The 21,643-nt window shown below is 45.7% G+C and overlaps 1 protein-coding gene across 13 annotated transcripts in view; it reads left to right on the forward strand.

Annotated features, from left to right (window-relative positions):
• The first annotated feature begins 362 nt into the window (after positions 1-362).
• The window catches only part of LMBR1 (limb development membrane protein 1), a 137,385-nt gene continuing 116,104 nt past the window's right edge, over positions 363-21,643 (forward strand). For 8 of the 13 annotated variants that reach the window (XR_004987040.2, XM_036432722.2, XM_036432723.2 and 5 more), the window contains exons 1-3: positions 373-620; positions 15,997-16,069; positions 18,856-18,895. Coding sequence is in view for 11 of the 13 variants with exons in the window: in XM_036432722.2 (XP_036288615.1) it covers positions 555-620; positions 15,997-16,069; positions 18,856-18,895 (179 nt within the window). In the remaining 2 variants the exon portion in view is untranslated. Of the gene's footprint in view, positions 621-15,996; positions 16,070-18,855; positions 18,896-21,643 lie in introns of those variants that run through there. The other 5 variants (XM_045579808.1, XM_045579809.1, XM_045579811.1 and 2 more) reach the window with 4 other exon arrangements.

Consider the following 21,643-nt stretch of genomic DNA (forward strand, 5'->3'; position numbering starts at 1 on the left):
TGCCTGACTCTGCCCAACTCTTAACAGAGTGAGCTGGGTGCTGGGTGCCGGGAGCCGGGTGCTGGTTCTGGGCACTAACGGGCATTGAGTTAAGTGTACTCCAGTGGGCACAGAGCGTCAGCACCCTTCCCCTCACCAGAGGGAGAACTGCCTCCTCGAACCTTCCCCAGTCGCACCCTCACTGCTCAGTCACTTGCGGCTCAGTCAGCCTCTGCCCTGGGGCCTGGACTGAAGCCCCGCCCCGGCCCAAGGCCCCGCCCACCACGCCTTCCCCAATAGGCCCCGCCCCTCTGCCTCTGGGCCGAAGACGCCGGCGCGCTCCTCTGACGCACGGCGCCTGCTCCGACGTCGCATCTGCGGCCCCGCCCCGGGTCGCTGTGCCCGCCCACAGCGGCGGCTCCTGAGGCGGCGCCGGAGCGGCGGCGGCGGTGGTAGTCGCGGTCCCCGCCCAGCGCTGTCGCCGCTGTGGTGCCCGGTCCGCGCGGCGGCCGCCCAGCCCCTCGGTCCGGCGGGCGATGGTGCGGCGGGGCGAGCGGACGCGGGCATGACAGAGGATGGAAGGACTGGACGAGGTGTCGGCGCGGGAGCAGCACTTCCACAGCCAAGTGCGGGAGTCCACGGTGAGCGGCGGGCGCCTGCCGTCCCTGCGGCCCCCACCCCGCGCCCCTTCCCGCCCCCCGCGGCCGCCGCTCCCAGGCCACCTGCGCCGCGGCCGCCCGGCCCGCCCCTCCGCGCCCCCGCCGCCTTCCTGCGCAGTCGCCTGAGCCACCTCCTCCACGGGCAGCGCCGCGGCCACCTGCCCGCCCCGCGCACCTGCGCCCGCGCCCCGCTCTCCCTGGGCCGGCGGCGGGCCTGGCGGGGACAGGTGTGCTCCCGCCCTCCGCGGCGGCCTCGGCCCACTGGCATCCAGGCCGAAACCCGGGGGGTGGGGGGCCGGCGGCTGGAGGGGAGGCAGCCCTAGGAGGTCACCCTTTCTCGCCCCGGTTCGCTCTGCGCTGCTGCCCGCGGTCCGGACCCGGCGTGGCCTCGGCAGCCCTCTCTGATGCTCTGCCTTTTCAAGGTGCGCGGAGCACAGCGTCGTGCTACTTGTGTGTGCAAAACGGCGAAAACACATCCTCTTCATGCACTGGCGTTGGCCCTTCTTCCTAACTTCTCCCAGATTGCCGCACTTGGTTTGAGGTGAAACCTCGTAGCGTACAGTGGCCTCGTGTGTAGTTATTGATCTTGAAAATTGAGAATCACTTTGCCAAGTCATCCTCTGGAATAAAGAGGAGATGCAAAGTCTGAAGTGGTGAAATTTGACACAGTACATTAGGTTCAGTGTTTGAATCGAAGCTGAAAGGGCACAGAGGCGTGCACGATCTCACATGAACGGCCTGAGCATTGCACATGTGATTGAGAAAGGCGATTGAGAAAGGCTGTGAGCGCGTCCGGAGCCCCATCCCTCCCTCTGGCCAGTCACTCCAGTTCACCCCTGGACAGTGGCCCCTGCTGGCTTACTAGGTTAGCTTTGCGTGGCTGTGAGCTTTGATATAAACGGAACCTCTGCGTATGCACTTTTTGTGTCTTTTCTTTCATTGAATGATGTCTGAAATTTCTCCTTTTTGTATATGGCTGTAATTCATTCAGCTGTAGCTGTGTGATACCGTTTCCCCGAAAATAAGACAGTGTCTTATATTAATTTTTGCTCCCAAAGATGTGCTAGGTCTTATTTTCAGGGGATGTCTTATTTTTCCATGAATAAGAATATGGTACACATTTTATTGTTAAATGAAAATAAAGGAAATTTATTACCTGTATATGGTGCAGTAGTACGGTAGTTGTCAACACAAACCAGACAAACTGTGAATCCTACAGTATCAAGAATTTACTAATTTATTCAATGACAATCATGTCATTATCTTCTGGAACATCATCATAACAATCCAATTCCTGAATTTCCTGGTGAATTTCTTGTGACTCCATTTCTTTCAGAATCAGTGGACCAAATCTCTCATGTTTAGCAATAGCACTGTCTTTAAATGAGTACTTCTTGTCAAGGTAGCCTGCTCGCAGTGCATTTGTAATGCAACTGTCAGTGATTTTCTCTCTTGAATTCTTCACCCAAGTCACAACTTCTTGCATTTAGGTTTCACAAAGTTTCCACGCTGATTTCTCTCCATTCTGTTTTCAAGGTAGTCATTAATTTCCATGTGCATATTGTCTTTGAATGGCTTGTTTATTGCAATATCAAGAGTCTGGAGATAGGCTGTCATTCCTGCGGGAATCATTATCTGATCTATTTTTCTTTCTTAAAGAAATGTCTTCATGTCTTTAGCGCGTTGAGTGCTGGCTGCATCCCAGACTAGCAGACCTCTTTGGCTCCCTCGCATAACAAGTGGCAGCATTAAATAGACCCACTTCCTTATAACTTGTGTGGCCCAGGTTTTTTCAGTTTCAAGAATAAAAACGCCCAAAACACGTTCAATCTTTTCCTTCTTGCCCTTAGAAATGGTTAAAGGTGGAATTTTAGTTCCATCCAGACGAATTGCCAAAATACAGGAAACACGTGCACTTTCGTGAGCAGTGTAGGGAATGTACATAAGGAGGCACTCCGCTGTCCAATTGTTGTTTGAGATGATTGGCCCATAAACACTGCAGTTTCATCCATAGCAATCATGTTGGAAAGATTGTATTTATTTATTTATTTATTTATTTATTTTTAAAAATATATTTCATTGATTTTTTGCAGAGAGGAAGGGAGAGAGATAGAGAGCTAGAAACGTCGATGAGAGAGAAACATTGACCAGCTGCCTCTTGCACACCCCCTACTGGGGATGTGCCCGCAGCCAAGGTACATGCCCTTGACCGAAATCGAACCTGGGACCTTTCAGTCTGCAGACCGACGCTCTATCCACTGAGCCAAACCGGTTTTGGTGGAAAGATTGTATTTAGAGAAGTCAGCACCATCAACAAAGGACTTGAATGCAAGTGCTCACTTAATAACTTGAGTATCATGCATATAAGTACAACCAATGGACACAAAACTCTGGGGAGGGAGGGTATGTATGGGAGGGGGGCCATTGGTATATGTACAAAAATAATAATTTAATTAAAAAAAATAACTTGAGTATCTTCCAACCTAAACAATGTTGTACCAGTAGATCTTCTTAAAGACAGTTCACTTCGCTGAAGGAAATTATCCAGCCAGTGTTGTGATGCTTTGAAGTCTTTGGGGGCTATGTCAAACTGTGGTGCCATTGCAAGGGCAAATTCTTGAATCTGAGCCCTATTCACAACCAAAGCCTTTGCTCTCCTGTCAACAACCCATTCACAGATCAGGTCTTCCAGCTCGGAAAATAATGGTTGCCGACCTGATCCACACTTGTGCTTTTTAGCATTTCCCTTGTCCACTTGTTCAATGAGGTTACCATACTCTGCTCACCATTTTCGGACCAATCGAATACTCAACATCTCTTTGCAGAAAGCAGTAAGATTTTGGCCCCAAGAGTCTTCACAATTCCTTTCTTGTACTCCACGGAGTAGCTTTTTCTTTTTGCGCTCATTTCTAGGGGTAAAAAAAGGAATTGGGGTATCAAGGTGGGGGGAGGGGGATCACTTAAAATGACACAGAGGGGATCAGAGGGAGGAATCAAAATGGCACAGGAGAATCAGAAGGGGAATTACCATTTTAGTAACCCCTTTTGATCTTCCTGTGTCATTTTAAGTGATCCCCCCCCCACCCCTGTGCCACTGAACACCTTCACCAGACATCCCCCTTACCCCTTTATCAGACATTTACCCCCTGGGGCCTGCCTGGGGACTGTCACTGGGCTTGCTGGAGCCTGGATCTGGGCTGGAGCAGGGTCTGCCACTGACTGAGAAACTTCAGTCATCATGAGGGCGGCCGCGAGCATCAGGTAGTGTCACCAGAGACAGACCAGCACTCACCAGCTTCACTGTGTCCCATCAGCTCTAATCCTCCTGTTCTTCTACACGCATCTGCGAAAGTCTCCTCTCTCCTGCCCCGCGCTCACCGCTCACTCCAACCTCCACTCCGCCTCCACACAGCAGTGACATCAGGACTCTGCGTAATGTCACTGGTTGCTAGTCTCCAGTTGGGATGGCCCTAGCAACCAGTTTACTGTAAATTAATTTTCATTCTGAGACAGAGCCTGTGGGAGGGCTTATTTTCGGGGACATGCCTTATATCCACTCAGAAGGAAACCTGGTAGTAGGTCTTATTTTCGGAGGATGTTTTATTTTCGAGGAAACACGGTAGTAGCACAGTTCATGTTTATTTTGATCCAGTAGTTCCCAGATTTTGGCTCCGAATATTCTGGGACATATCTTTGGGTGAACATGGCTGTGCGTTTGGTCAGGTGGATACTTAGGAATGAGACCACTGGGTTATGTAGGCTTTGCAGTTACGAGGTGCTTTTAAACAGTTGGCCAATTTACATTCCAGCAGCACTGTATGAGAGGTGTATTTGCTTCCCATCTTTATAACACTTAATATTTTCTGCCATTTAAAAAAATATATATTTTATTGATTTTTTACAGAGAGAAAGAGAGGGATAGAGAGAGGGATGGTAAACATCGATTAGCTGCCTCTTGCACACTTCCCATTGGAGATGTGCCTGCAACCAAAGTACATGCCCTTGACTGAAATCGAACCTGGGACCCTTCAAGTCTGCAGGCCGACGCTCTATCCATTGAGCCAAACCGGTTTCGGCTATTTTCTGCCATTTTTATTTGTTTGTTTATTATATCTTTATTGATTTTAGCATGAAAGGAAGGGAGAGGTTGAGAGAAGCATCTATATGCTGCCTCCTGTAGCACCCTACTGCTGATTAAGCCAGCAACCTGGGCATGTGCCCTGACTGATTCTTGGAGACCTCTTCGTTCATGGGCAGTAATCTGCCAACTAAGCCATACTGGCTAGGGCTTCTGCCCCTTTTAAATGTTAGCTATTCCAATGTGTCATAGTATTTATTGCACAAAAGATTTTACTTGCATTTTCCTGATGATCAATGCATTTGAGAACCTTTTCAAAAGTTTATTGGTTATTTGGAAATCTTTCAAGGCTTTTCCCCATTAGTTTGTTTATCTTTTTAATATTGAGTTATAAGAGTTTTTATTTGAGATATACTTTGGTCAGAGAAATATATATAGAAACCCTCCCCCACCTATTGGTTGATATCTTATGAGGAGCAGAAATTCTTAATTTTAATATAGTTCACTTTATTAATTTTTTATTTTATTGTCAGTGCTTTTTTGTTTTATGTTCCATTTAAGAAATCTTTGCTTAATCCAAGGTTATGAGGATGTCTCTTGTGCTTTTCCCTAAGTACTTACTTGATTTGCTCTTCTCACTGAGATCTAAGTTCACCTGCAGATTATTTCTTAGGTGTGCTGTGAAGTAGGGTAATATGTGTTTCTTCACATGAATGTCCAATTGTTTAGGCACCATTATGATCTTTGTCACAATTTAGGTAACTATATTTGTGGGGCTTAAGTTTGGATTCTGTGCTGTTCCATTGGTCTAGTTTTTGCTTTATTTTTAATTAATTAGGTATTATGCCATTTGAATTGAGATCTCATATTGTAGTAGCCAGGAGCTTTATTACTTTGTCTACGCCACCACTTAACTATCACATCAGTCAGGTTTCTGGATGATAACAAGGGGTTAGAGTCAGACTCTATTTCAGATGGAGCCTCTAGAGAAAAATCCAAGGCAATGGGGAAACATAAGAACAATAGAGGAAATTCTGATGCCCACAGTGACATCTTACAGTAAACAGCCTAACTCCCAGATAGATACATAGAGCCTCACACTGAAGGTGTACTTACCTCATTTCTTTTTACCCTATATATAATGCCTAACTTTCAACAAAAACACTACAAGGTATATAAAAAGCAAAACACAGTCTCAAGAGACAAAGCAAACATCAGAACCAGATTTAGGTATGACAGATTTGGGAATTATAAAGGCAGAATTTAAAATAATTAATATGCTTAGGGCTCTAATGGAAAAAAATGCATGAAAGATTTTATTTGCATTTCCCTGATGATTAATGCATTTGAAATGGAAATTCGAAAAGAATGGTAGAAGTCAAATATACTAATATAAATGCCTTTGATGGGCTTATCAGTTGACTGCACAGGACCAAAGGAAGAGTGAGTGAGCTAGAAGATATGTTAATACAAACTGTCCAAACTGAAAAGCAGAGAGAAAAAAAGAGGTTAAGAAAGGAATGAACAGCCAAGAACTATAGGATAATTACAAAGGAACAGGAGAGATATTTGAAGCAACAATGCCTAAGATTTTTCCTAAAATTAATACAGCTACCAAACCACAGATCCAGCAAGCTCAGAGACCACCAACCAGGACAAATACTGAAAAAATCTGTATCTAGGTATATCATCTTCAGCTTGCAGAAAATTAGAGACAAAGAGAACAGAGGAAAGAAGGCAGGGCAACAAAAGCACCTTACAGAATAGAGGACTAAGAATAAGAATTATATCAGATTTCTTTTCAGAAATCTTGCAAACAAGAAGAGAGGAGTGAAATATTAAAAATGTTAATAGGGAAAACCCCCCCACATAAATCAACCAACCTAGAATTCTGTATCTAGCAAAATTAATCATCTACCCTAATAAAAGAGTAACATGCTAATTGATCATACCTTCGTGATGCCCACCAGCCAATCAGGAGTGAATATACAAATTAACCCAGCAAAGATGGAGGGTTAATTTACATACGCAGGTGCCAGTCCCCCTACCCCAGGCGTGCCGTGCCGGTGGGCAGCGTGGGAAGGTGGAAAGCTGGCTTTGGCGTGGGAAGGTGGAAAGCTGGCTTTGGCCAGAGCGAATGTGGTGCCAGCAGCCAGGGGAAGGAAGGCCCATTCTTGCACGAATAATAAAAACGTAATATGCTAATTGACCGGGCATCCTTCCAGATGCGAGGGAAGCTCAGGTCCAGGGTGCCTGCCAGTGGCCTGAGGAAAGCTCGGTGTCCGGGTGCCAGAGGGAAGCTGGTGCTGGCAGCCGGGGGAAGGAAGGCCTACTCTTGCATTAATTTTGTGCATTGTGCCTCTAGTTTAAATGAAAAGGAGAAATAAAACCTTTCTCAGACAAACAAACATTAAGGGAAGTTGTTGCTAGTCAAGCCGATACTAAAACCAGATAAAGACATTGAACAAAGGAAAACTACAGACTGCTATGTCTTATAAAGATATTGAGTATAGATGCACAATTCTGCAAGAAAATACTAGCAAGCTGAATCTAACAGTATACAAAAGGAATTAACACACCATGACCCGGGGGATGTGACCCAGGAATGCAAGGCTGGCTTAACATTAGAAAATCTCTTAATGTAATTTGTTACATTGATAGAATCTCTTTATACATTAGTGGCCAGAAATCGCCCGGCCCCGCCCACCCTCATGCACCCTGCCCACCTGCTCCACCATCTTGCCTGTGAGGCGATTGATTGGGGCCAACCCTGTCCCCCGCCCGGCTTGCTCAGCTCCTGGGAGCCAGGTAGCCCGACCCCCTGCTGTTGCCGCTGGTTGCCATCTGTGGGGTGATCGGGCCCTGCACGCACCCACTTTGGCCTGGCACCGCCCACTCGCCTGCTCCACCATCCCTTCGTGGTCCTGCTCTTGTCGGGGCCCATTGGGGCGGCAGCCTGCTACCAGTGCTGCATTACTGATGCCCGCCATGTTCTGTGCCACCCCCTGGTGGTCAGTGCACATCATAGCGAGCAGTTGAACTTTGGTTGAACAATTTGCATATTAGGCTTTTATTATATAGGACTAGAGGCCTGGTGCACAAAATTTGTGCACTTATGGGGCTATGTCCCTCAGTCCAGCCTGCACCCTCTCCAATTTGGGACCCCTCAAGGAATGTCCGGCTGCCTGTTTAGGCCTGATCTCTTGGTTGCCCCTAACTGCCCTCTCCTGCAGACTTGGTCCTCCCCAACTGCCCTCCTTCCCCTGCAGGCCCTGTCAGCCCAACTGCCTCCCTCTACAGGTCTGGTCGCCCCCAACTGTCCTCCCTTGCAGGCCTGGTTGACCCCAAATGCCCTCCCCTGCAGGCCTGGTTGCCCCTAACTGCCCTCCCCTGCAGGCCTGGCCACCCCCAACTGCCCTCCCCTGAAGGTTTGGTCGCCCCAACTGCTCTCTCCTGCTGGCCTGGTCACCCCCAGCTGCCCTCCCCTGGTGGCCTGGTTGCCTCTCACTGCCCTTCCCTGTTAGCCTGATTGCCCACAACTGCCCTCCCCTGCCAGCTATCTTGTGGCGGCCATCTTGTGACCACATGGGAGTGGCGATCTTGTGTGAAGCATGATGGTCAATTTGCATATTATGTCTTTATTATATATGATTATTAACTATATTTTCATTCCTGTGACTATTTTGAATTTGTACTTAAAAAAATATATATGTTTTGATTCTTTTACAGAGAGGAAGGGAGAGAGATAGAGAGCTAGAAACATCAGTGATAGAGAAACATCAATCAGCTGCCTCTTACACACCTCCTACTGGGGATGTGCCCACAATCAAGGTACATGCCTTTGATCGGAATCGAACCTGGGACCTTTCAGTCTGCAGGCCAACGCTCTATCCACTGAGCCAAACCAGTTAGGGCACAAATTTGTACTCTTAATTCCTCATCTTTTTCACCCAGTTCCCCAGTCTGACTCCCATTGGGCAACTCTTAGTTTGTTGAAAGAATTATAATTTTAATTTTAGTTATTGTAGTGGTTAGCTTATAACTTTAAAGGGTAGAACTGAAAGATGGTAGCATAGGTAAATACCAGTACTTGCCACCTCCCACAACCACATAAAAATTACAACTAAAATACAGAACAACCATCATTCAGAACTGACTGAAAGCTGGCTGAGTGGAGGTCTTACAACTAGAGAAGTAAAGTAAAGAAGAAAGCACATTGAGATGGTAGGAGGGACTGAGGTGCAAATGGGCGGGCCTGACACCCACGGGTGGTGTATTTTTTAATCAGGAGGGATAGCTTGGCTGCAGAGGCCTCTAGTGAGGAGCAAGGGTTCCCAGACACACATCAGACCCCCCAGCCAAGGGTTCCAGTGCAGTGAAGAGAAGCCCTGTAACTTCAGCTCTTAAGTCCAGCTGGGATTGTGGCTGAGTGACATGGAGGGTGCTGGATACACAGACAGTTCCTCTTAAAGAGCCAGCACACTAGAATTCAGTCCTGCTCCCTCTGAGCTCCAGAGCTGGATACAGCTTTGGGAGATCCATGGACATACAAGAAGAACTGGATTGTTTGGAATCAGGGCAGGAACTCTGCAGCAGCTTTCTCCCACATGGGTGCTTGCAGGGATCATTGTTTCTATGCTGAGACCTCCTCCCCTGTTGCAGAGCTGACTGGTAGCCATATCTAAATTTCCATCAGCCTGGCCCACACTGTTCACTATGCCTTGGTGATTCTCTGAGACCCTGCACCATCCAATTTGCAGCCCCACCCAAGCTATTTGCAGGAGCTTTCCCATATGACTGGCCTCTCTTGGCTCAGGCTTCAGACTTTCCTAAAAGCTCTCAAACGAGTATTATTTGGCTTCAGCAAAGACCCAACACTACTAGCCTGTCTTGTTTCACAGTGTGGCCTTGCCTGGGCACTTCCATGCCTAGCACAGGTAGCTCCTGCTGGGCAGCCCCAGGCAGTGGCTGACTTTGCACCTCTGGGATACCTGGTGGACAGCTTCAGACCACACCAGATTACAACTTTACACATCCACAGTGACACACAGAGACAGATTCAGTGAGCACCGAAGCTGCACTGAAGCAAGTCTTGCTTCATAGGGGTGTCTCCTGCACAGCAGCTCTTCCACTATAGTCACACCTGGTCCTCACAGCCAGTTGAACTGTAGGTCAATTCCTCCCAGTGATGCCAACAGCAATCATGTCTCAACTACAATAAGACTGTGCACACAGCCCACAGAGGGGTGCACTTAAAGTGCTCAGCTTAGGTGACTTGGGAGGCTGAGCCACTGGGCTCCATAGGACACCTAATAAACAAGGCCACTCTACCATCTCTAGGAGACATAGCAGCCCTACCTAATACATGGAAACAAACACTGGGAAGCAGCCAAAATGCGGAGGCAAAGAAATATGCTACAAATGAAAGAACAGAAGAAATCTCTAGAAAAAGAATGAAATGAAATGGAAGCAAGCAAACTACTAGATACAGAGTTCAAAGCAATGGTTATAGGAATGCTCAAGGAACTTAATGAGTGTTTCAAGGAACTTAGTGAGACTTTCAGGATCTTAGTGAGACGTGAAAAAGGACCAGTCAGAAATGAAGGATAATTTACAGGGACTCAACAGTAGAATAGAATCAAGAATCAAATCAGCGATTTGGAATTTGAGAGAGCAATAACACCAATCAGAAGAGCAAATAAAAATAAAACAAAATAAAGTAAAAAAATCCAAAAATATGAAGATATTGTAAGGAGTCTCTGGGACAACTTCAGGCGTACCAACATTCTCTTCATGAGGGTACCAGAAGGAGAAGAAAGAGAGAGCAAGATGTTGAAAACCTATTTGAACAAATAATGACAGAAAACTTCCCCTATTTGTGAAATAAAACACTATTTATATATATATCTATTTATATTTATATATCTGACTTACATTTGTCTATATATCTATTTATTTATATATCTATTTATATTTATATATCTGACTTACTTTACATTTGTCTATATATCTCTGAAATAAATAAATAGTAAGTCCAGGAAACAGATTTTCACACAAGAGGAACCCAAAGAGGCCCATACCAAGACACATCATAATTAAAATGCCTAAGTTTAAAAACAAAGGAGAGAATCTTAAAAGCAGCAAGATAAAAGCAGTTAGTTACCTATGAGGGAGCACCCATACGACAGCTGACTTCTCAACGAAACTTTTCAGGCCAGAAGGGAGTGGCAAGAAATACTCAAAGTGATGAGTAGCAAGGACCTACAACCAAGATTACTCTACACAGCAAAGCTATCATTTAGAATTGAAGGTCAGATAAAGAGTTTCACAGACAAGAAAAAGCTAAAGGAGTTCACCACCACCAACCTAGTATTACATGAAATGTTGAAGGATATCCTTTAAGAAGAAAATGAAGGAGACGAAGAAGGAGAAAAAGGTAAATATATCTATATATATGAACAATAAAATGGCAGTGATTATATATCTATTGAAAATTGAATCTAAAAGGCAAAATAAAGGAACGAGGAGTCAGGCCCGGAACAGCTTGCTCCTCGCCTGCCCCTGCCCCGGGGCTGCCTCTCAGACTGGCTGGAAACTTTTGCGGGAACTTGAGGGTCTGCTGAATCAAGTGATGAAGGCTTAGATCTGGATATGTTGAGTTGTATAGCGCTGGGGTGTTGATCTGTGAGTGCCTTGTGCAGGGCCTGGATGAGGTTGGTTGACCTATTTGGAAGTGTCTTTTGTGTGAAGTGTATCTTTGGGCATGTGGAGGTATTATTGATTTGAGAAAATGCTAAGTAACTGATTTACTATCTGAAAAGGGATTTACTATCGGGGGAAAGGGAGGGAGGAAGAGACTGAACATAAACTGTGCACCTATGGATGAGGACAATGCGGGAGGGGAAGGGGGCGGAGGGTGGGGGGGGGAACCTGGTGGAGGGGGGAAGAAATGAGGAACCTTTGTAATAATATGAACAATAAAGATTGATTTAAAAAAAATAAAGGAACGAGGAATCTAATGAACAAAATAGACTGATAAATAAAATAGAACCAGAGGCATGGAACCATGGAGCAGACTGATGTATCTCAGAAGGAAAGGGGGAGAGGGGGCGGGAAGAGATTAACCAAAGAATTTATATGCATGTAATATGCATTCCTATGGACACAGACAATAGGGTGGTAAGGCCTGGAGTGGGGCAGGAACCAGGTGGAGGGGGGCATTGGGAGAGTTAAGGGGGAAGGGGGACATCTGTAATATTCTCAACAAGAAAGATGCTTTAGAAAAGGATACTCAATATCTCAAATTGTTTTGATTTAGCAACTTTATTATTTTTTTATTATTATTTTTAAAAATATTTTTATTGATTTTACACAGAGAGGAATTGAGAGGGATAGAGAGTTAGAAACGTCGATGAGAGAGAAACATTGACCAGCTGCCTCTTGCACCCCCCCGCACTGGGATGTGCCCGTAACCAAGGTACGTGTCCTTGACCGAAATCGAACCGGGACCTTTCAGTCCGCAGACCGACGCTCTATCCATTGAGCCAAACCGGTTTTGGCTGATTTAGCAACTTTAAAATAAAGCTGTATGCATGAGCTTTCACTTGTCATCTCTTCCATGATTTTGTAAGAAATGTGTTGGTGATTGCAGTTCTTGAGCCCATTGGCAACCAGCACTCTTTATGTTTCAGTCACTGAAGACCTTGAATCCCATAGGCCTTAAATGAAAAGCCAGAAAGTATAGCCTGATTATAATGCTCTAGTTTGAATTTAGGTTCAGATCTTACACCTGGAATTTAGGATATTAGCTTTTAATGATTTTTTTAATCCTCACCCAAGGATATGTTTATATGTTTATTAATTTCAGAGAGAGGAAGGAAGAGAGGAGTAGATGGGTTGCGTCCTGTATGTGCCCTGACTGGGAATCAACTCTGCAACCTTTTGGTGCGCAGGACGATGCTCCAGCTAACTGAGCCACCCAGCGGCGGGGCGACCGTGCATTTTCAATGTTTTATCAGGTTACTTGGGAAATGCCTAGCTGTTCGTGATCTGTATCAGGACTAAGGGGCTCCAGAGAGGCTGAAGAGCCTGGGTCAGCGGGCAGAGGCCATGCTCCCGGGATGGTTTCTGCTGGCGAGCTCCCATCGCCTTGCTCTTCCTTCCCCGATTCTCCTCCAGAACCCCAGGGCCCTCTTCTCCTTGTTACAGTTTCCTCCTGTTTGTGGTGAGACCTTTCCTTTTGTCCCACCGCTGTAGGAGAACAGGAAGTGTCTTTGGGCTTGCTTGCATTTCACTCATCTTTTGGGTCTGTCTCTCTGCTGAAGACACTCATTTTAGGGGAACTGGGGAAATGGTCCAGCCATGCCTGTGACCTCTGTTCCAATTGTTTTGTTATTTTCGAGTGAGGAATCCGTTCACTTTTGTAATTGCTAATCTTGCTTCTGCTCTTGAATGACTTGCTTTTCCATTTGCTTACCCACCTGCAGTGGCACTCATCTGACTTACTTTACATTTGTCTAAATGGTTGGTAATTTAGTGCCTTGATTTCCTTTTGGTGGTCAACTTTCATGCCTTCTCATCTACCACTTCTGCACTAACTCCCCAGAATTCCTGAAACCAATGAAAAAAACAAACCCCAAACATTCCTTAAGCACCACCAGCTGCTCCTCCAGCTCTGTTGGTCAAGTTCCCTTATTGCAGCTGCTTTTCCACAGCAACGTCCGCTCGCATCCATCACCCGTCCTGGTTTCTCCTGGACTTAGGGTTCATGGCCAGTCATTTCACTCACTCTTGCTAATGCCCTAAGCCAGTGTTGCTCAAACAGTGTCCAGGGGTTTCTGGGCATTGGTTGTTAAATTCCTGGGGCAGGGATTTAACATAACCTGTGAAGAGCTTGTGGAATGAGAATTGATATCTGTTCTCAGGAATCACAGAGAAGGATGGTGTTTAAAGGCTGGCGGGCGGGGAGCCAGCCATGCTGCCTGGGAGCGCAGCAGAGAAGGAGGAAGCTTGTGGCTTGCAAGTTGCAGTGTGGAGGTTGAGTGAATTCGGGAGCTGGGCTGTTGGGTCACTGCTGGCCACTGCCAGGGCATGCCGAGTTGGGCAATAGGAGGGAGGTGACACTGGTGTTGGCAGAGTGAGGGAGGTGGAGAGTGAAGTTGAAGATGTTGGCTGTACAGGGCAGGAGAGAGTAGGGAACCTGTTAGAAACAGGCTCAGATGTCTCCCAAAGGACATGGGATGTCTGTCTGCATCGCCTCAGCCTCGGGGAACCAGACAGCGCCCTCAGGCCTCCAGGCTGCCTGGAGCTCTGGCCTGGTTGGCCTGGAACTTTAAAGGCTGTTTCATCTCACCGTCCGTCTCTTGTCCGTCCATTTCATCTCCCACTCTCCGTGAATTTGCTTCCATTTTGCTGACAACACAGAAGCCACCAAAAGAGAATATTTGGCCTCCTCTACTCGCGTGCTTACCCACCTGCAGTGGCACTTGTATGTTTTTGTCTCATGCTCTTCCCCCCTTCCTGCTTCTCCTCTATCTCCTCTTCCTTACAGGTGGATGTTTATACTTAGCCCCTCAACTTGGCTCATTTCTTCAGCAAGTCTGTTTTCTTTCTTGTATCAGTGATTTCTCTTTACTGGATATTGCTAGAACCATTGTAACTCTTCCCAACTTAAAAACCCCTCATGACTTCCCCCTTCCTTCATACTTCCTTTGCTTCCCATTATCATAAAACTGGCAAGAACTGTCTGCTTGTATTTGTTTCCAATTCTCTCTTTATCGACTTTGGTCAGGGTTCTGCAGCCACCTCTCCAGATCTCTGCATGTCTTGCTCTCTCCTCTCCCACGACTTTCCCCAGATGTCACCTTGTTAGTGGGTGGCCCTCACCCTCCTGGCACTCACTGGTTGCCATCTGACACCCTGTGGACTCCCGTACTTGTTATCAGTTTTCTCTCTGCAGTGGAGCTCGGTGAGGCGGAACTCGGTTGTGGTGCTGCTGTGCTCAGTTCTTGGGAGAGCGAGTGCCTGGTGTCTGGTGGCCACAGTGTGTACTTGCTGAAGGAATGAGTTCTGGCCAGCCCCATCACAGATTCCCTGGTCATCTGATCTCTCTGGCTTGGACTTCTTATTTCACAGTGTTTCTGGCCCGTGACTTCTCCCATTGCTCCCAGCCTCTGGGACTTCCCTTTCATTGTAAACAACGCCCTGTTTACATTTCTGCACCAAAAATTGCCGCTCCTTTCCTACCCACTTCCCACGCTGAGATGCTAAGGGAGGGTGGTGATGGAGGTGCCTTCTCTGACCTGCCAGGGCTCCTGGGGCTCCCAGCAGCAGGCTGTCCTGGATGCTCCTGACTGGTCCTTTGAGTCATGTCAGTATTGTTTCCTGTCACTGTCCGCATGTAGCGGAGGACTTTAACAGAGGCTCATAGTGGTCCTCTCCACCTCAGTTTGTCATTCCGCAGGCTATTATTAAATGAGGATGCGGCCCACCGGCCGCAAGTCAGACATGCTTGCAGTACAGTGTATGTCCATCATGCAGGTCCAAGGTCGTTCTCAGTCACACACTGCCAACCGTCACTCAGAAATGCACGTATGGGGTGCTCCCTAGACTTCATCATCACCTGAAGGCTTTGATCTGAGAGAGTTCCAGGTCTTTCGCTGTGGTCCCTGCACTGACGAGCCTCTCTTCCCAGCATACCTGTCTTTGACTGTAACGCGCTCTGTTTCTGGACCCATCCTTGTGGCCTTTCATGCCCAGATCTGATAGAAATGAAATGGGATCAATGTTAGAGTCTGTTCAACGGCAGCTTATTTTGATATGTGGTATGTTTATCTAATTATTGTCACATTAATTAGTGATGCCTCTGTGTGTATAAAATGTTACTTGATTATCATACAGTAGACTGTTTTATTGGTCTCTGATACACTTTTTCCATGTGACCAGAGCTTCCTGTATGTTTTCACATGTGGTGGGGCTGGTAGCCTCTCCCTGACTTTACTTCAGAGTTGTCAGTGATGTCCTGGTTTTATATATCCACATGATTTTGAAAACAATTTGTTCAAGTTATGAAAAGAAAAATCTCTACTGAAAATGGTATTAAAACTAGTTCATATAAATTAATATTTTATCCAAACTTAATATCGATATTAGCAAAATATTTAAAATGTTCACTTTGTAATAAAATACTTTTTTTCTATAAATATCATGGATGTATTTTCTATTATTTAAAAAAAGATATGCAAAAAGTGTAAATGATGTGTTAAATTTGTTCTGTTTCAGATATGTTTCCTTCTTTTTGCCATTCTCTACATCGTTTCCTACTTCATCATCACAAGATACAAGAGGAAATCAGGCAAGTAAACACTGTAATGGGAACTTGATTTTCATGGCCGGGGTCTAGGACTGATACCAGGGCTCCACAGTGCCCGTCCGTGTGGCACTGTGCTCACCGGGCCCGGGACTGAAGGAGTCAGGAGCCCGGTGCCAAGAGCACTAAAAATAACCTCCAGGGAACCTGACCCCTGTAGGGTCATCTTCTTAGGCCTTAGCCCTTCCGACCTCTGTCCACTGAGCCAAACCGGTTAGGGCTGTTTGTCACATTCTTACAGCCCAACTAAGAATACAGCCCTTCAGTACACTGGAAGTTCCCAAGTTTGTAAGGATATTTGGTTCCTTGTGACTGGCTCTGATTTTGAACACATTCAGCCCCATCCCATCATTGCTCTGACCACCAGAATACTTTTCTTTCTCTAAAACAGGGGTGGGAAACCTTCTTTCTGTCAAGAGCCTTTTGGATTATAATATCATTTGTGGGCCATACAACATTATCAACTTAAAAATTAGCCGGCTATATTGGGTCAAACATTTAACCCACTCCTAATACCTTGGCAGGGCCACACTGAATGATTTCCCCTCTCCCCCCAACCCCCCCCAACTCTGGCTCTAAAGTGATACAGAATGTAGAGTCTCCCTAACACCGCATCCTTTTAGTATTTCATATATAGGATGTCCCAAAAATGTATACACTCTGAATGATTATAAAGTCAGTGTTTATTAACATAGAGTTCATTTTCAAAATTTAAAAGAATCTATAGAAATGAATCTTTTTTTTCTTTTTTTCTTTTGTCAATATCTGTTTCCAAACTGATGACCATTCTGGTCCAGTCACTGCTGATAACGTGAAGCAATGGGGTTGCAAACATCAGGAATCCTTGCGTTCCGTACTTGTGCGCCCTCAATTCGTCACCTGTTGCCGGTTTTGTACCGTGAGCTTTATCTCTTCCATATCCCCACAAAAAGTCTAGTGGATAAATTTCTTTGTTCTAAAGCTTAGTTGGCTTCACATATTATTTCAAATTAATTAAACCTGAAAAGGAGTGGAAATTGAGTTATCAGCTGTTAAAAATACATTTTTAAAAATACACACTTTGAATAATTATAAAGGCAGTGTTGTACTTCAGCTGCATTTTTAAACTTCCAGAAGCATTTAGAATGAATTTACTTTGTTCAAAGCTTAGTCTGGCTGAAAAGAAAGAAGCATCAGTTGCGCCATCAGCTGTTACAGTGTGTGTACATGTTTTTGGGACACACTGTATATCCTGTCTCGCCAGAGGGACCACTATATCTTTATTCTTTTTTTAAAGAACTTTTTGCTGTTTAATAATTCACAGGTTTTTTGTGCCAGGGTTTTATAAGCACCTGAACAGTTACCTCACTGCCTTCTGTTAAACCTCTGCTGTTTTCTAGAAGTGATAGGATTTTCTGCCTGTGATGTAGTGCTGATACTAGGGCTGTGTGGATACTTGGGGATTCCATATATTAAGGATTCCCTGCATTATGTCAGCATATCACACTTGTCTGTCAGACATTTGAAAGCAGTCAGGAACTACTCTTTGCTCTGGAATGTTACTTTAGAACTTGGCTCTGTGACAGCACTGACATGCTCCTGGGATTCCATAATCTCTCAAAATTTTGCAGGGATCCAAGATAGTATCTTAGCTAGTTTACAAGATGTTTTGACATCAGATTTCATAGATTATGGACACAGAGTAGAGCAGGGAAGAAAGAAAGGGTTGCGGGGAGGCAGGCGATATTAATGAATGCCTATAAAGCAGTGCTTTAGGGGAAATGGGATGATGAGCAGGAAAAGTGGAGATTTATTAGATGCTTTTTTTGAGTAGTTATGGGGAGGAGATGATAAAGACTCTGGACCTAGTTGGCAGAGGGTTGAGATATAATTGAAAAAAAACATTCTTTAAGGTTTGAGGGTTGATTGGAGTGGGCACCATAGTATAAAAGTTAGTTGTGACTGCATTATTTTGTGGTCCCTTTGGTTGTAAAGCTACGTATAGTGTCTGTAATTAAGAATGGAGATTGGACTATGAGAATGGCCAAGTGGGCCATTGGCAGGGAAGCAGGTGGTCACTCAGAATGGCAGAGGCCTACAGAGAGAGCCTTTGAGGACTAGCCCAGTAGGCATGGGGGCAGGGGCTGGGATTGTGAGTACCCTTATAATCGGGTCAAATTTCTTTGGTAAGTTTACATGGGCGGACAGAGAGATGGCTGTAGCCATGGTGGGGCTGAGTGAACTCTAGCCAAGCGGACACATTCTTGTATGTACCTTGGACAGCCATGATGAGTGTGGTGCATGGGACTCCAGGTGGGTTAGGGTGGCCACTGCCAATGACAAACTCAAACTCTAGGAAAGTATATGAGCCCTTAGATTCTGAATTTTAATTTTATAGCAAACTTTTTATTTATTTTTTTTGGCTATTAATCAGAAAATCTCATTCATTAGCAAATTCATTTACATTTTATAACAGTAAGCGTGATAGTAGTCTTTAGGGCCTACTAAACTTCATTTTCCTGAGATCTGAATGTTTGGGATATTTTAATTACATATGACCATTTTGTCAATAGGATTTTGATTAATCAAAACACTATTCCTTAACCATATTCTCTCTTATCTCATGTAATGAAATTTAAATATGAATCTGTACTGAAATAAACACTGTGCTGTTTAAAAAGTTTCCATCAATAATTGCTGCTATAAGTTTATATGTTTGTTTGTTTTTTATAAATGAATGAAGCATCTTGTTGGAAGAGAAAATAATGTTAGTACCTTAAACATTTTTGCAGATGAACAAGAAGATGAAGATGCCATAGTCAACAGGATTTCGTATGTATTTTAAAGTTTAATTGTTTTGTTTTTAATTCAGTCATAAATCCTCAAAATTTAATTCTACCTTTTGGGCAGAAATATGGGAGAAATTTACCTAAAGTATTACAACACCTTCATCCTATCTTCGGAAAACACACATAGGCAAATATGCATGAATACTGAAGGATTGATTATCTCTTATTAAATTAGCTTATTTAAGGAGCTGATAGATTTTTTTTGTTAATCCTCACCCAAGGATCTATATTTTTTTTCCATTGATTTTTAGTTGAAGGGAGGGAGACACATTGATTGGTTGCCTTCCACATGTGACCCAACTGGGATCAAGCCTGCAGCTGAGGTCCGAGCTCTTGACTGGGATTGAACCTGGGGACTCTTCAGTTCTGAGACACTCCAACCATTGAGCAAGTCAGCTTGGGCAAGCCAACAGGTTTTAACTTCAGAAGATTTAGTCTGGACATGGGCTTCAGGCTGGGAAAGTTGCTGGACCATTAAGAAAGCAAGCTCCCGGCTTCTGAATGGTCTGCTGAGCAGCCTGGACTGGTTTGGAAGAGGGAGAGCCATCTGTGTGGTTACAGACCTCCTGTGAGCAGGGGGGTAGCCCTTTCAGGGCTAAGAGTTCTTCTGCTTCATGGATGCTGGTGACACAGGATAGAAATTCCCTTTAATTTTTCTGAGGAATCAAACTGCTGTAGGTGGAAAGCAGTGAATTCTTTTCTATCAGGTTTGCTCAATGAAGCAGACATTCCACAGCTTTGCCTACTACATTGGAGACATCTGCTTTTCGATTGTTTACATTGATACTTTAAAAATGTTTTGAAGTAGTCTCAAATTTATAGGAAAGGTAGAAATACAATACAAAGACTTGTGTTCCCTGAGCCCTTGGAGAAGTTGCTCCATTTCTGCAGGATGCTTTCGTATCTAATTCCTGTAAACAGGGAATTCTCCTGCCGGTCCACCGTACAGCCACCAGCGTCATGAAGTTGGCATTGACAGTCCCAGCTTGCTGCACTCCAGTTTGCTGCCGTCCTTGTGTTGTCCCTGGTTCAGAACCCCACACTTCAGGGAGGGCTGTGGCCCTGTGGTCACCGCAGATGAAACTCGACTTCAGTATTTCCTTTGACTCCCTGACCTTGTCAACACATTTGCACATTTCAGGCCAGTCATGTGGTTTGTCTGTTGTCCCTTCATGGTTAGTGTCAGATTACCCAGCTTCTGCTGAGGTGCTGGGGAGGAGGAGAGAGAGGAGAGAGGAGGGAGACAGATAGTATGATCTCTCTCTCTCTCTCTCTCTCTCTCTCTCTCTCTCTCTCACACACACACACACACACACACACACACACACACACACGCTTCCCCTACACAGGCGCGTCACTCGGCCATGAAGAGGAATGCAGACACCTGCTACCACATGCGTGAACCCCTAAAACATGATGCTCAGTGAGATGAGGCAGTCACCAAAGGTCACCAGTGTTGACTCCATTTATGAGAAATGTTCAGAATAGGTAAATTCAGCAAAAGCAGGTGGCGGTTCCTTGGGGCTGAGAGGAGGAGAATGGAGAGCACTCTCGGTGGGTTTGAGGTGTTACTTGGGTGGTGAGAAGGCTCATGGGGAATGCTCTGAATCCACTGACTTGTATGCATCAAAGTGGTTGATTTTATTTGAATTCACCTCAATAAGGCAATGCTTTCAACCAGCAAATGATTTATTACTGAAAAATGAGTGTGGACTGATCCTGCTGTACTGGATTTGGATTTAAATTATTTAAACACCCAGGGAAAGCAACTGTAACTCCATACTGGGCATTCTCTGAATGGCTCTAAAACTTAGCCCCAAAATGTGTTGCTTTGAATGTGCAGGATTAGGAATCTTACATTTTAGTCCCAGCACCGTGACATTTGGGAACGTTCTCTGTCCAAGTTCCTGCTTCCGTAAAAACACAATGACACACTCACTCACTTCAGAAAGCACAGTGGGTTCCACACTGGCTGCCGGCGGACAGGAACTGTGTCCAGCGAAACCCTCCGGGCTAAAGTACTGAGATGGGCCTCTCCGCTGCGTGGTCTTTGTTCCACTTTGGTGGTCCATTACTGAAGTACATTTGTAGATCAATAATTTATAAATCATTGAGTGCCGGTCACTTTGGCCGTACTCCTTGCAGGATATTTTAGGAAAATATGCAGTTTACTGGTGGGGCCCGCACCTCGCCCGGATTTAGCCAGGTGGCAGGTGCGTGTCCGAGTGTCGTGTGGTGACACGGACACCTTCCGGAGGGAGATGGCTGTGCACCCACCGCAGAGTCAGGAGGCAGCGTGGAGGGGGTGGCAACCCAGTTCATTCCCCTGTCCCCTCACCATTGCTCTTTCTGTCCGTCCCTGCCTTTTCTTCCTTCTGTGATGGGATGAGTGAGAACTGGACCTGGATTTAAATTTCGAACCCAGATTAGTTTGAGTCGAGATGGAGAAGCTGAGATTTGAGTTTGGCACGTGAGCTGGGCCTGCGCCTGCGCCTGCTGTGCAGAGCTGCTGTGCGCGTAAACAGCAGGTGCACAAGCGATGGTCAGGCTTTGCACAGTGGCCGTGGTCTCGAGGTCATCCCCTGTGCCCTGACCCTCTTCCTGGCCTGCCTTCCTCCCGCTGAAGGGAGTTGTGGGGGCTCTGAAGAGGGTGAAACAGGAGAGGTGGAGCCTGAGCAGGAAACGGATGTGGTCAGTGTTCTGAGAGTTCTGCAGTGCGGTGCCTGCCAGC

The sequence above is a fragment of the Pipistrellus kuhlii genome, unplaced genomic scaffold (genome assembly GCF_014108245.1).
Source record: "Pipistrellus kuhlii isolate mPipKuh1 unplaced genomic scaffold, mPipKuh1.p scaffold_m20_p_116, whole genome shotgun sequence".
Classification (NCBI taxonomy): Eukaryota; Metazoa; Chordata; class Mammalia; order Chiroptera; family Vespertilionidae; genus Pipistrellus; species Pipistrellus kuhlii.